This window comes from Hippichthys cyanospilos, chromosome 5 (genome assembly GCF_059441005.1).
Source record: "Hippichthys cyanospilos isolate Australia breed blue-spotted pipefish chromosome 5, RoL_Hcya_1.0, whole genome shotgun sequence".
NCBI lineage: Eukaryota > Metazoa > Chordata > Actinopteri > Syngnathiformes > Syngnathidae > Hippichthys > Hippichthys cyanospilos.
This window is the reverse complement of record NC_142373.1, coordinates 24,017,029-24,032,498: the sequence shown is the minus strand read 5'-3', so window position 1 is coordinate 24,032,498 and position 15,470 is coordinate 24,017,029. Positions and strand designations below refer to the sequence as shown.

The 15,470-nt window shown below is 37.6% G+C and overlaps 1 protein-coding gene and 1 long non-coding RNA gene across 6 annotated transcripts; one reads left to right on the top strand and one right to left on the bottom strand.

The window, feature by feature from the left end:
* The first annotated feature begins 537 nt into the window (after positions 1-537).
* LOC148424059 (UDP-sugar transporter protein SLC35A5-like) lies at positions 538-11,398 on the top strand. Its single transcript, XM_088415497.1, has 11 exons — positions 538-629; positions 2,394-2,486; positions 2,743-2,895; positions 2,978-3,076; positions 3,219-3,343; positions 4,359-4,426; positions 4,715-4,906; positions 5,718-5,918; positions 5,996-6,123; positions 7,120-7,388; positions 8,605-11,398. Exons 3-11 carry the CDS (start codon positions 2,769-2,771, stop codon positions 8,671-8,673), a joined length of 1,278 nt encoding a protein of 425 aa, XP_088271623.1. The 5' UTR covers positions 538-629; positions 2,394-2,486; positions 2,743-2,768; the 3' UTR covers positions 8,674-11,398.
* Positions 3,593-13,753, bottom strand: LOC148424058 (uncharacterized). 5 transcript variants are annotated; one of them, XR_015865678.1, is made up of 7 exons: positions 11,848-13,753; positions 11,682-11,758; positions 10,087-11,007; positions 9,796-10,017; positions 9,653-9,717; positions 5,747-7,346; positions 3,593-4,883 (listed from the first exon to the last, which is right to left on the bottom strand). It is a non-coding gene; the product is annotated as an uncharacterized LOC148424058 (long non-coding RNA). The 5 variants fall into 5 exon arrangements; XR_015865680.1 differs by lacking the exon at positions 3,593-4,883 and having other exon boundaries at positions 5,064-5,865; positions 7,117-7,346; XR_015865676.1 differs by lacking the exon at positions 3,593-4,883 and having other exon boundaries at positions 5,064-7,346; positions 9,796-9,873; positions 9,937-10,017.
* Positions 13,754-15,470: the final 1,717 nt, after the last annotated feature.

Here is a 15,470-nt window from a genome sequence, read left to right as displayed (position 1 = left end):
CTTATGGAACAACTATCAAATACAACTGAAAATATGTTATTTAATGGCTGTGTAAGTTTTGAAAAACATATTATTAAAAAAAATGTCTAAATTAAATAAGAGAATGTATAAAATTTGGGATAAATTTGTGACGTGTAAATTTTATATACAATAAACAGTATTATTTTATTTATTTATTTATGATTGTATATATAAATTACGTGCAATGTGTTTTTATGTTCACTAAAATTAACTATCAAACAAAGGGAGACAAAAAAGATCCTATTGAAGTATTGATTTCGATTTTGAACTGCTATTTAACTAACATATCCATCCATCCATCCATCCATTTTCTATAAATCCATTTTCTTTTTTTATTGGCAAATATTCACTGAATTTTTCTGCATGTGTATTATCTTCAACACATGCAGCGGCACTTAAATTGAATTTACGGTTGTTGTTTTTTTTTAGATCGCGACTGATAATGGGTAGCGCTAATGAGCTATTCCAGTTCACAAACTGCCGTTGGGCACCAAAGAAGAGTTCTCAAACGCGCATGCGCATGCGCATGAGGTGGCTGAGTACGAAGCAAGCAACATCTGTCGAGTCCACCATAACGATGCAGGCCGGTATAAATTGCAGCGAAACTGGTTAGTATAGTTCCATATAATTTTAATGTTCTGAAAAATGTGTCTCATTACACCTTACCACTACACCTAGCCATTAATTTTAGAAAGGCATCCTTTTTTTTCTGGCGCTTATTAGCTAAGTAGTCTCAGCGATAGTGTCTGATATGAATCACGACTGCAAAACTATATTTGTCATTGCACATCTAGATTTTCATGTTTTGCAGGCTGTACACCCGATATCGAATAATTATGAGTTTTGCATTTATATTTGCAACTCTGCAGTCAAAATACTGAAGGCACATTCACCCGGTCTGTGGGTTTGTTGTGCAATATTCGCTTGACTTTCAGGGACCATCTGCAAATAACACGTTTCATTGTGAAACTGTTTTCGCAAAAAAAAAATAAAAAAAAAAATAATAATGATAATAAAATGACTTTTCACCATTCTTTTTGGACAACTGACCCCCTACAGTAAAAAAAAAAAAAAGTAGTTTTATTGATTTTTAGTGAATAGTTGTACTTAAATACATACAAAGTCCATATAAAGTGTTTTTTCACAATACCCTCACCTGTAGCAGTTCGGGCATTACAAGTATGCTCTACAACAGTATAAAGAATGGTAAAAAAATAATTTTATTTATTTTGTTGTGAATATTTTTATTAAGTAAATACTTTTTTTTTTTTTTTAACAATAACCTTACCTGTAGTATTTAGGGCATTAAAATGATGATCTACAACAGCAAAGAGAATGGTAAAAAGTCATTTTTTTGTGCGTGAATATTTTTATTTATGAATTACATACTATGTCCATATACAGTGTTTTTTTTTTTCTTTTTTACAATAACCTCACCTGTAGTAGTTTGGGCATTACAAGTATGATCTGTAACAGCAAAAAGAATTGTAAAAGGTAATTTTATTGATTTTTTTTTGGTGAATATTTTATTTATTAAATACATACTATGTCCATGTGAAGTGTTTTTTCACAATACCCTCACCTGTAATAGTAGGGTATCACAAGTATGACCTACTATAGCAAAAGAATGGTAAAACATCATTTTATTGATTTTTAGTATATATTATTATTTATAAAATACATACTATGTCTGTATATACTGATTTCGTTTTTTCTTTTTTCCAAAAACCTCACCAGTAGTAGTTAGGGCACTACAAGTATGATCTACTACAGCCAAAAGAATGATAAAAAATTATTTTATTGATTTTTAGTGATATTTTTACTTATTAAATACACACTATGTCCAAATAAAATGTTTTTTGTTGTTTTTGTTTTATTTTAATAATAACCTCACCTGTAGTAGTTAGAGCATTACAAGTATGATCTACTATAGCCAAAAGAACGGTATAAAGCCATTTTATTGATTTTTAGTAAACATTTTTCTTGACTAAATTCATATTGAAACGTGTAATTTGTTGATGGTCCCTATTATGGACCACTGTGAATGACGGTTGACCAAGTGGAGTCGCTGTTTTCTCGTAAAACTTGAAATCTTGAGGACAGTTAACAGTAATTCTATAGTATAAAAAAGTATGATGATTATGCTATAAACTACACTCTTTAATTACGCAGCCACTGCCGTGGTCTCCGATTAAAAGCACAGATGAAACCGAATGTCAAGCAAATATCGAACAAGAAAATAACTTTACCCCTGTCACCCACTCTTATGTTAAGAAGTTGAGAAGGAGGTCATTTGTTTCACATGTTTATTGAAGAACAGACAAGAGTTTGGCACTTGAACAATTTCAATGTGGCTTGTGACGAATCTGCAGTGAGGACACAAAAACATGTCAACAGTCGACCCACGTCTGGAATCGGGACCAATTTACTTTGGGAGCCAGTTGAGCTGTAACAGCATTCAACAGGTGTGTTACATACTATGTACTGTATTTATGAGTAAGAATTTGTAGTGTTTAATGTTCCTTCAAATTGTTGTATAGTTATATTTGCCTCGGGGAAAATGGGGAAACAATATTATGTTATTGTAATACTATGGCAATACCTGATGCATTTGAGGTCATATTTATTTTATTTTTTTTTTTTGGGGGGGGTGGGGGTTAAAGTCGTGAAGACATTACTACATCAAAAATGTTCAACATAAATGTCTATTTGTGGGTATAGTTTGTTTACCACAGCTTTACGCCGGCATGGCGCGCTGCCCTTCTTGTCCCCGCCTGTGCTCCCGCTCGTCGGCCTACACACTGGCCCTGGGCTTAAGTTTTGTCGCACTCGGCAGTAGTCGGATCCTGCTGCTCAAATTTGCCTCTAATGCAGGTGATGAGACTGTTCTTTCGCATGTTCTTGAATCATTGAAATGGCCATTTAAAATACTGTATTTTCCGTGGTATATGCGCAGACAACAAATACGACTTCCTCCCAGCCTCTGTCAACATGCTGGCAGAGGCTCTCAAGCTACTCTTCTGCCTCATGATGTCTGTCAGAGTGTTTATCCAAGGTAAACATTATCTAATACACCCCAGCCCCCTAAACATGCTCTTTATTTTGGCATTCCTGCAGACAGTAAAAGTTAATTCCACTAGGGAAACCAGTTCTACCTCTGCTCATGTCATAATAAACTCTCGTGACTCTCATCTCAGAGGGACGGGATTTCCGCTGTTCCTCAGCCTCCTCGCTCCTCACCTCTTTGAAATGGGCCCTCCCAGCATTCCTCTACTTTCTTGACAACATCATCATTTTCTATGTGATGACCTACCTGCAGCCTGTAAGTCTTTATCTTACGTGGGTGGGTAGCTTCTAGGAGTGGGCCCAAAAATCTATTAACATTAGAATCAAGCTCCTCAAATTCTACGATCCAGAATGGATGTAAAATGACACAAAATTGATTTTATAAAACAATCAAATCAGTCAATCAATCAAACAAATGCACTTGCTGTTGCCTTCTGTGTAACTACGCCGAACACGCATTAACAAGGAAGAGACAACAAGCATGTCGGATGCCAACGGCGTGCTGTGAAGGTAAACTTCTCAGTCAAGTTTATTTGTACGGCCCTGACTCACCACAGTCTCAAAGGGCTTCAAAGGTGAAAAGAAATCACAGACAACTAAACATGACAATGTATATAAAACATATAAAGATAGTTAATAGCACCAGACAGAACATCTTAAACACACGACGGCATCTCCTAAACAAAGATTCCAAAAGAGGAAGAAAAAACTCAAACTTTCTTTATAATTCAAAACTTATTGAATGTAAAAAAAAACAAAAAAACTTGATACTTTGTCTCCATTTTTCATTCTGTCTTGCTAACGGATACGAGTAAATCCTGATGGTTCTTTGCACTTCTATGGACTGAAGCAGAAATCAATGTTCATCAAATCATTGTGAGTGAAAGAACATTTTTTAATCAAATATCACTTCTGAAAGGAATCATAGACCCAATCTCAGAATCAAAACCAAATTCTGAGACAGAGATTGCTACTGCCTCCACACACACACACACAATTCTGTGAAAACTAATACAAATCTTCGATATCTAAATTTCTTTTGGTAAAGTTGAATACTCATACGAGATTGTGCTGTCTTTTTCCACCTGATTATTTCACTTTATTCATACTTGCCCCATCAGGTATTTTTTTTCCGATAGAGAAGCTTAGGTTATACGTCATATTAATAGTTGAACAAGTTTTTTAAATGACTTCTCATCTCATTTTCTTTATATCATTCCACTGTATGTTGATTTTCTCCGTTGTTGCCTGATTTATGATGTTGTCTCCAGGCCATGGCAGTCCTGTTCTCCAACTTTGTCATCCTCACCACGGCTATTCTCTTCAGAGTTGTCCTTAAGTAAGCCACTCGTTCCATAACATCAGGCTGTTTTGGGTTTTTTCGCCACTGATATTTGTTCACACTGACTCAAGTTGTTAAGCGATAAGCAGGATACTGAATATAAGCTAGGCCAACTAAAACTAATAGGTAGAAACCAATGTATAGTACTCTGCATTTATGGCTATACTCATCTGGTTTATCTTTTTTTTTTAAAAACAAAAACTTGCAGAAGCAACAAGCACAAATAATTTGAGCAACAATTCTTATCATAAAACACAGTGGTGTTTGTCACTCTTTTGCCACCAGGAGGCGCCTGTCCTGGGTGCAGTGGGCCGCCTTGGTCGTCCTTTTCCTGTCCATTGTCTCTCTGACTACGGGATCAGGCGGCGACCAGAAGCCAGGCAGCTTGGTACCCGGAGTCCGCTTGAAGCCCCTGTCCACGCCATCCAACTCCTGCCTGCTCTACACGCAACTGCTAGAACAGATGAAAAACAGCAGGTGGCGTAGTAGCATCATGGAAATATTTCTTCCAGTCTATCTGCCCTCTAATCGATTTATATGAATTCAAGCTTTCAATGTGAAAACTGGACTTCAAAATTATTGAGTGATAATTTTGAATGATTTTTTTTTTACAGTCAAAAAGTAGTCAAAAATATAAAAAGTATAGTCCAATTTATTGAAATTACATTTGCACATATGCATATAAAAGAAGTTAATTTTTCTGGCACTAACTTTGATTAAAAAAATGAATAATAATTTATGAGGTCCAAAATCATACACATACATCATTTGTATATTTATTACTCGAAAAATCAGCAAAGATCACCACCATTCAAAATAAAAAGTCTGAAATTTAATGCATATTAAATATTACCAAAGAAATGAATTTCCCCATCTTACTCGATATACAGGAATTGCTTGAGACTAAAATAGCACAAAAATACCCTCCCAAAAAAGACTGACAATCCACAATTAGTGAGCCATAAATGCACAGGGAATTATATTTGATCATCTGCATGAATTTGCAGTTAAGTGTATTTTAAAATAAAAGCTGCATTATCATCTTTGCATGACATGACTACTTTGGGTTGAAAAGTAGCATTGTACATGACTTTTCAAAATAAGAGCTCAAAATCAGATCATTTTTGGAATTCTACATGTTATCTGTGACCTTGACTTTTCGAAGTAAGAGCTCAAAATCAGATCATCTTTGGAATTAGACATGTTATCTGTGACCTATGTAGAAAGTCACCGATCAGGATTAGATGGCAATCTCGTTAATTTACTTGATGTGTATATCCTCCCCCAGCGCCAACGACTCGTGGGTGTCCATGCTACCTGGCCAGGCCTGGCGGGACAGCCTGGTGGGAAAACTTCGCTCCCTGGGCGTGGGCCACATCCTGCTACTGCTGCAGTGCTTCATCTCAGCCATGGCCAACATTTACAATGAGAAGATCCTAAAGGAAGGAGACCAGCTCACTGAGAGCATCTTCATTCAGAACAGCAAATTGTGAGCCCGTCGTCCGGTTAAAGCGACAGAAAGAACGCCGATGACGTCTTGACTCGATCTCCTTTGTAATGTCACAGGTATACATTTGGTGTGGTGTTTAATGGGCTGAGCCTCGTTACCGGACAGGAGTCTCGAGGCCTCACTGTCCATTGTGGCCTCTTTCATGGACACAACGTCTACTCTCTAGCCCTGGTGGTCGTCACTGGTCAGTACATGTGCACGTGTGCAGTACAGACAGGCTTGGGACTCACACCTCTATATTAATTCAGCCACACGAGCTAAAGAAATCCTAATGATTGACACTGCTCAATAAGTTCATTTTTGCAAAGCATTTTGATGTTTCTTGGAGTTAAAGTGATCAAAACAACTTTCGCAGTATAACATAAGTAGTAAAGACCTACATCTTGTTTTGGGGTCTTATTCAGTAGAAAAATGAAACTGACGTATGTAATTAAACTAGAAAGGTGCAGGGGTAGGCAACCCATCCCAACACACAAGTTTCAATGGGGATATTTTAAGGGATCGATATTAAAAAAATACTCAAAATTATTCACGCTTTCGAAACATAGTTAACGTGTGATTAATTAATTGAATTTTAATTGCGATCATGATATTGTTGATAATTGGCCCTCTTTCTGGGGCTAAAGATGGAAGGCCTTCACCCTAACTGGGAAGGCGCCATAACTCTTTCTAGAAAAATAGATTACTGATTGAAGCTTCCATGACTTCTCACATTAGAGCATGTCCGCGGACCCCACTTTGAGAACCACTGGTTTACAGCGTCGTAACACTTCAATAGATGCTGTTTGCTTTCCCGTCTATGTCTATGGTGTTTTTCATTGTTACCATTCAGCCAGGCAAACTCTTTTGACCAATGTAGTTATTTTTCATTATCTGTAACACTCAATTAGCTCAGCCTAGTTGAACTGGATCTATGCGTTAAACAACTTGAATTCTTCTTTTAGAGAATGCTGAATGTCACATGTTTGCTCACAAGTCAAAGTGAAAAATCAACCACTCAAAACATGTCGTGCCACTCGTATACTCAAGGCGTTTCTAAGACCCGAAATACTGAAATAGCCAGTGACGCTACAGGTGAAACGTTGACTAAAATGCATGTAAAATAATCTGTGTGTTGCAACAATCAAGGAAGGAAGGCCTTCAAAATAATGTTTTTAACCCCGCACTTCCTGCCCACCAGCGATCCTGGGCCTTTCCGTGGCCTTTATCTTGAAATTCCGGGACAACATGTTCCACGTGCTGACCAGCCAGATCACCACCGTCCTGGTGACCGCCCTCTCGCTCTTCCTTTTCGATTTCCGGCCTTCTCTGGACTTCTTCCTGCAGGCCCCCGTGGTGCTGCTGGCCATCTTTATCTACAATGCCAGCCGGCCCCGGGACCTGGAGTACAGCCTCCAACAGGAAAAGCTGCGGGTCATCAACGGAGAGGTGTTAAAAAGATCCAGAGGGGTAAGGGCATACATGCATGCACATGTCAAGGTCCCTGCAACGGCCGTGTTTTGTCTTTAAAAGGTACACTGTGTAATACAGCGTTTTTCTTTAAAAAGGAATAAATGAAATGATTGTCCATTTCAAAAACTTGCAAATGAATGTGTTCTTAATGACTAACAGTCTTTTTTTTTAAATATAATCGTAGGCCTAATTATCATTAAATTGTGTTACATGGGGGGGTGGCACTTCTCCAGAGGCAGCCATGTTTGTTATAGCTACAGGCAATGGTAAATGCAGCACCTCCTGCTGTCCGTAAAGAAAAATGTTTGAAATCTTACACACTGTCCCTTTAAGGAATAACACACACCCTGCACCGGTGCTGTTACTGATTGAATGCTTTACAAGCGTTCCCAATAATGTTATAATCATCACTTTCGGTTCTTGTTACCCATCTTCAAACTGTGCTTAAAAAAAAAGAATGATTGTTTTTTTGTGTGTGTGTTTGTGTGTGTGTTTGTGCATTTTGCTGTATTTTTATTTTATTATAGTGGATCTCGCTGTGAAAACATTAATATTTTGAATAATTAGATTGATAATGTACATTGTAGATTGTTGGTTTTGATATATTTTGTAATTTTTTAATGAATTATTGCATTATATTTCAAAATAATTCCGTTATAAATTAAGGACTTTATTGCAACAAGTAAAGGAACTGAATTGTTTTTTTGGCTGGGAACATGGTGCAAATTCAGTACACTTTAAAACAGTATTTATTCAACATAACTTTTCAATTATATTTTCCTTAGAGTTGGGCATTGTTTTATGAAAATGTAATTGTTTGATATTTTGAGTTATTACATTTAATTATCTAGTCTGTTTCTGCTCTGCATAATTATTTGTTTTTTATTTGCAATCAAATTTTAATGTATTTTTAATTTATTTTTTGCCTGTTGCAGAAGTGAATATTTGAAATTTTGTTGAGGGAAGGAAACATGCCATTTGAGCCATTTTCAGACTTTGATTTATGTCAATGATGTATTAAATATCTGTTACATTGTAATATTTGTTCTTCTACTTTCAATTGTTTTTGTTAGTGGTCGTTGTAGAAGTACTACAAATTATGTATTATTAGGTGTCAGTTATAATTCATCTTGTCTTAGCCCCTCAAGTGCAATGTTTCATCCACCATTTTATGTATTGTATGACTCGTGACTCGCCTTCTCCCATGTTTCAGGATGGTGAGGAGTTGGAGCTGCTAACCAAGACCAACACAGACAGCGACTCTGAGGAGTCGTCTTTGTAGTGCACAGGAAAGCCAGTTGTGCGCGGTGTTTACACAGGACGTACATTGTACATGCGCAAATGTTGTCTGCAAAAGGTTATTTTTTATTTTTATTTTTTTAGCCGCCCCTGGAAAACATAGTGACAACGTTGATGCTGTGTCTGCAAGTTGAGACTGAAGCGTTTGTTATTCCTGTGGTCAAATCTCAACACATCCTGAAAGCGTGGTTTATGTATGCACGGAATAAGTCCTGCTACTGTATTTTTTTCCTCTGGGTATCAAGTGAATTATTTTTCCCTTTTCAACGGCTGGAGGAAGAAGATTTAAATGAGTTTCATTAGCGAGTCAGTTTATCAGGATATTGAAGATTTACAGTATTTATGCAACTCAAAATTTGGGCTCCATTAAGTTGGACTCTTTAAAAGCACAATAATGTATCACTTACGCTTTGTCACGTTGTAAATATTTAGAAACTCTGTCATGTGTGTTTGACTGTAAATTGCAGGTGGTTGGAATGTGGTGCAAGAAAGGGAAATACAAAACCATGGAAAACAGAATGAAATCAGACATCATTGAAGTTTAAACTCCACCCAACTCATTTTTTAAAATAGTCTTACTGTGTTTTTCAGTACAACCTATAGATAAAATATAGATGTATATGCTCATAAGCTGGAACAATAGGTACACCGTTGAGATCTGCGCAGTTGAGATCCAGTCAAGGAGCTGGATTTAAGATGTAAATCTCTTTACAATTCATATACGGTAGATGGTGCATGTGTGCCTTTTTGTGTTAAATGTTATTCCTCTTTTTTATTCCGCCCATTTTTGACGTGTTTCAGTGTCAAAATCAGATTCACACTTTTCTAATTTCGCTGTTTTCATTTTAATTGGCCTTTATGATTTTTGACGTGTTTCAGTGTCAAAATCAGATTCACACTTTTCTAATTTCGCTGTTTTCATTTTAATTGGCCTTTATGAAGAACAAGGGGACTTAACTCACGTGTGTTGACGTTGAAGGACGTCAGACGTGGCGGCATATGTGGCACGAGGATAAAAGTGCGCTTGCTGGGGACAAAGCAAAATATGAGTTATAGCCAGCGCTCTATACAGCAGGTCCATGACCACGACCACGCTCTCTCTTACTTCAACTGCCGTCAGCTGGTTTTTCGGAAACATCTTGGGAGAACTCCTTGTTGAGCTTCTGGTTCAACCAGTAGATCACTGACGATAACAATGTGACGAGTCACGCAGCTGTGCACTTCAAACAAGCTGGACACTCCTCACCTTTCTCTTTTTCTGCGGCAGCTTGTCTCTCTCGGCAAGCTTCTACATGTTTGAGTCCAGCTGCTCCTTTAGGGTTGCAAGCTGACAAACAAGATTTTGTGAGTAGGTGTGGCATCATAAGCAGGCCGTCCTGTTGCTTCAGCGTCTCACCTTCTGCTCCTTGTCGTGGAACTGTCGCTAAGCATCTCCTGCTTCTTCATAGGGTCGCTCCAGCTTGGCTGACGTCTCGCTTAACAACTCTTGCTGGTGCAGCACTGCTGCGCTCTTCAGTTTGTCCCTCTCTAGATGAACTCCCAGGTCGAGCTGATAGTTCTTGATGATCTCATTGCCGTTCAGCCGGCAACAAATGTCACATACACACCCTGTGACATACCAACTGTCTTCTAATATTAGCCCTTTTTTGCTATTTTCCCCCCAATTTTACACAAATCTCTGTAGTCTCATGAGACGGTAAATGCTGTTCATTGTTGGGAGTAACTCAGATATCCCAAGTGCACTGATAAAGCTCTGACTCCCATGTATGGCTCATGTGGAAATGAAGGACATGGGTAATACATCCACCATGTATTGACTGCTTTTTGTTGGCCTTTGCGTGATTGCGGAAAACCTTAACGTCCCCCAAATAAACTGCCACGTCGGCTTCAAATTTCCGTATCTCCTTGAGGGATTCCTGCACAAAGGAAGGCAGCGTGATGCAGCCTTCTCAGTTCGGAGTCGGGCGGCACCAACTTCCTTTTGCAATGCGGCCTTTTGCTCCTTCTGGACTTGATTTCTTGTGTGCCCCATTTCTTGGGAATCCTGCTCCATCTTGGCCATGCGCGTCTGCAGGTGCTTGTCCAAGCGTGCTGAATCTTGCTGCCCTGCATTGAGGGAGTCTTTCTGGCTATGCAGTGATGCCAGCTGCTGCTTGGCACGCTGGCGCTCCTACACACACACGTGCGGTGTGCACGCACACCCTGCATCAGCCGCAAGGACAACATGGTTATATCCTTGAAAGAGCTGGTCTCCATCACATTCAGGTGGGCGGGGCCATTCAGGGATGCCGAATCACACGTCAGCAGCAGCTGGAAGCTACAGATCAAAAAAAATAAATGCTTAGCTGTTCGTATGGGGCAGGAAGTTAAGACACGTTATTCCGGAAAGCAAGACAGCGGACGGCGTCAACCGTCTGCGTCGTTTTTGCAAAGCATGTCAAAATGATTCAAAACACCCAATGGTGGTGCGACTTCAGGGGAAAAATGAATTCAGACCTTTTGAAGTATTCTTGATTAATTTTCTCAAGTGAAGATAAACTACTGCTGTTGCACTTTCTTCAAAAGAAATAATTCCAGCTGCTACATGTCTTAATGCTACTTGCGCTCATTGGAATCCTGATTGCCTTGACTGTTTAAGCTCTCACTGTTGACTTGCCAGCATTGTTTTATGTTTTTAATAAAAACTAAAGATCATTTCCTCTGTTAAAGCTTTGAGGTGTTTTGGCATTATGATTGTGTGATTGTTGCATTTTATTCAAAAGCCAATCTACTGATGTTGCATTTTCCAAAACAGAAAACATTGAAGGAGCTGCCTACCTGACCACTTCTTTTTAAACTTTACTGTCTACATCCTCTTACTTAATTGAAAATCTTTTTGTCTCCAGATTTACTAAACACCCATTAATCTTTAGCCTAGTTTTACGACTGTTGTGCTATGTGGCGGTGGATCGAGACAAAGGTGCGGTGGTGAGTGCTAGGCAAGTGGAGTACCTGCAAGGGACAAGTGAAGCATCTCAGGGAAGGACGCACATTCAAATTGTAGTGCTTGCTGGGCTTTCAAACTGTAGCTACACCAAAATGAAAAAAAAATGTTCTTTTTTTTTTTTTTTTTTTTAAATCTGACAGTGTAATTGTGCGCCTTTCTATTTGGGCAAACCTTGGGAAGACGTCTTCGGATTATGTGAGGCAGAAAAGAAAATGTGGATCAGCATCATCCATGAGTCTCACCAGGATGTCCTGATAAGTAAAAAACATGGAAAATGGTTTTCAAATCACGTTAGTGACGCAGAGTATGGAGTCTTTTTTGTGTCACTTAAAAAGGGTGTTATACAACTCCCATTTCTAAACAGTGAAAGTGAAAGTCTAAAGTTTCTACGGGTTGTGCATGTAAAGGAAAAGGATAGTTAATATGTTGCTTCAACTGTGTGAAAGGGGCTAACTACAGACAGAAAGATAGGAAATATACTCACTCCCTTGCGGATGGCACTTGTGCCCGACTGGACCTCAATAGCTACACGGATGTGTTCCTTTCTTTAAAGTAAGAACAAACATCACTGTGCTTTACTTTCATGTTTACTTTATTAATCGAGGTTAAGGCTCTGAGAAAGGATTCTTTTCAATGCTGACATGACAGCTTTAAACAAAAGTAAATACAACACAGATACAGCTAACTGTGCAGAAAATAAAACATATCCACACAAATAATAATATAATCAGAAATAACAGGACAAAAAATTCATAATAGCTCCATTCAGCCATGGTCTCCTTACAAACAATGATAACACCTTCAACCATATTTCACATCAATACTGGCATGACCAAATTAAGATTTTTTTTTAATTAATGGTGTCATTATAGATTTATATTAATCAAATAAACAAATTTACCTTTAACTCGTGTGATATTTTGTCAAATCATTTGATCTTTACCTCAAAAGGAATTCACTTCAAAGAGAAGGCGTCACTTAAAAGAGAAGGCGTTGAAAGAGGACACTACAGAGCTGAATTTTCCCCAGACAATGAGAGCATGTCAAAGTTCAATATGTATACTGTGAGAATGGTGTTGAAAAATATTACCCCAAAACGGTCAAGATACTGCTGGTTTAACTAAAAATTGATTTTGGTATACAACTCGAGCAACAACGCAGGCATACCAACGCACATGAGGACCACAGTCTGAATTGCAACTTTGTCAGTTAACCGTGAATCTTTCAAGCAGGACGCCGACGCGGCCATGACAGTGTAAAACTGAAGCAAATACAACATATATAAAATAAAGTGTACAAAAAATAAAACATATACACACAATTATTAATAATATAATATCCGAAATAACCAGACCAAAAATTCACAACATAATTCTGTTCAGCCAAGGTCTCCTTACAAACAGTGGTTACACATTCAAATGTATATCACATCACTAATGGCGTGACCAAATTACGATTTTTTTTTTTAATTAATGACGGCTTTATAAATTAACATTCATTAACAACAATCATGGCTGATTATTAATTAATTTCCTTTTAAATGAACTTGTGCGCGATTTTGTTATATCGTTTGCTTTTTAAATTAAAGGCATTTTACTTCAAAGAGAAGGCTGAAATTTCCCCAGACGAAGAAAACATCTCAAAGTTCAATATGGCACAGCTACTTAGCTGTCACATGTACATCACATCACTAACGGCATGACCAAATTACGATTTTTTTTAAATTAATGATGGCATTATACATTTACATTGATTAACAAAATCCTGGCTGATTATTGATTAATTTCCTTTTAAATGAACTCTTGTGCGGTTTTTGTCAAATCATTTGCTCTTTACATTAAAGCCATTTTATTTCGAAGAGAAGGCGTTGAATGACAACACTAGAAGAGTGAAATTTCCCCAGACGAAGAAAGCATTCAAAGTTCGATATGGCACGGCCACTTAGTTATCACACTACGAGCTGTGTGCCATGTCTGGGCACAATAATGCAGGTTTAAGATCAAATTGATTTTGGCTTGCAACTCAAGCAACAACGCAGGCATATCAACGCACATGAGTACCATAGTCTGAAATGCAACTTTACCCGTGAATCTTTCAAAGAGGACGCCGACATGGTCGCATTACTAACTGCCAAAGTGGCAAATGTAAATAAAACACAGAAATTTGTGCCTGTCCGACACCTTTCTTCGTTGTGTCGACATCTAACGATACCTCGAAATACTTGGTTGAAAATTGTCTCCATTGTGGACCACCGAAACAATTGTATTTCTTCTTCTTTGGTGAGGTTCTCTTCTTCGTCGTCCTGCTTCCTCGGCAGACTGTCGGAAAGATGTGCAATTTCGCTCTCTGTGGAGAGAGCCGGCGGTGCAACAAAAACGTCCTTTTGTAGTTGTACTGAATTTTCCGGTAACTGATTTAATGTGGGTTGTTCTTCGTCTTCAAATTCATATCCATATTTTGCAGTGTTGCCAATTTACCATATAACATATAGCCAAAAATGACAAAAAAATCTATACAAATATAGCTAACACGGTACAACTTTTTATGTTAAAGATTGTTCTTTGCACGGCTATACACCCCCTTTCACCATTAATTGACATTTTTGCCATTAGAATACCCACACAATTTCCACTTTTTTCTGTTTTTACCCAGTATCATCTATTATTTTGCCTTTTCAAACCGTTCAAACCTTATATGTTAAAGATTGTTGTTTCCACTGCCTTCAGCTATTAATTCATGTTTTTGCAATTCGAATTCCCACACAACTTCCACTTCTTTCAGGTTTTCCCTTGTATCTTCTACATTATTTGGCCCATTCACACTGTTCCAACTTTTAATGTTAAAGATTGTTCTTTCCATTGCCACTCACTTCCTTTTACAAATTAATTTATCTTTTTGCAATTTGAATACTGACACAATTTACTTTTTTTTCAGTGTTTCCCTTATATCTTTTACATTATTTTGCCCTTATCAAATCGTTCCTACTTCATATATCAAAAGTTGTTCTTTCCACTGCCATACACTTCCTTTCACCGATTCGTTTATGTTTTTAGAATTTGAAAACCCACGTTATTTTTCAGTTTTTCCCTTGTATCTTCCACATTATTTGGCCTATTCAAACCGTTCAACTCATTTCCAGTTCATCCGATTTACACCGTTCCAATTTCATATTATTCCCCTTATTTGTGAGAAGTGTGCTTCAATTTCTTTCATTCCAATTATTTATCGTTCTTCCGCAATTCCTTGTTTTCCACCCCAAAAATCCCTTTGACTCAACATTGGGTGATTTTACATTTCATTTACATTTCACAGCATTGACATTTCATATTTTCAATATTTAGCTCATTCATCTCACTTTAGGGATCATTCCCAACATTCCAGTAACTCATCATTTCCAATATTTTCCCATAATTCCATATTTTTCACCCTTTAAATCTCCCTTTCAGGGAGATTTAACATTTCTTTTTTTGAGCTGTCCCATTTCATATTGACATTTAACCCATTCATATCTTCTTAGGGACCGTTCCAATTTTTCATACATATAATTATTTTCCCATAATTCCTTATTTTCACCCCAATATTCCAGTATTGATATCCAATGGGAGATTTAACATTTCACATTTTGATCCTTCCCATTTCGCATTCACAACAATGAACCCATTCATTTCTTCTTAGGGATCATCCCCATACGTATCAATATTTTCCAATAATCCCATATTACATACATGTATGTTGCTCAAACATTACTGGTTGTGTATCCTGGTAATAAGGTCATAGTGTGATAAAAGATTAAG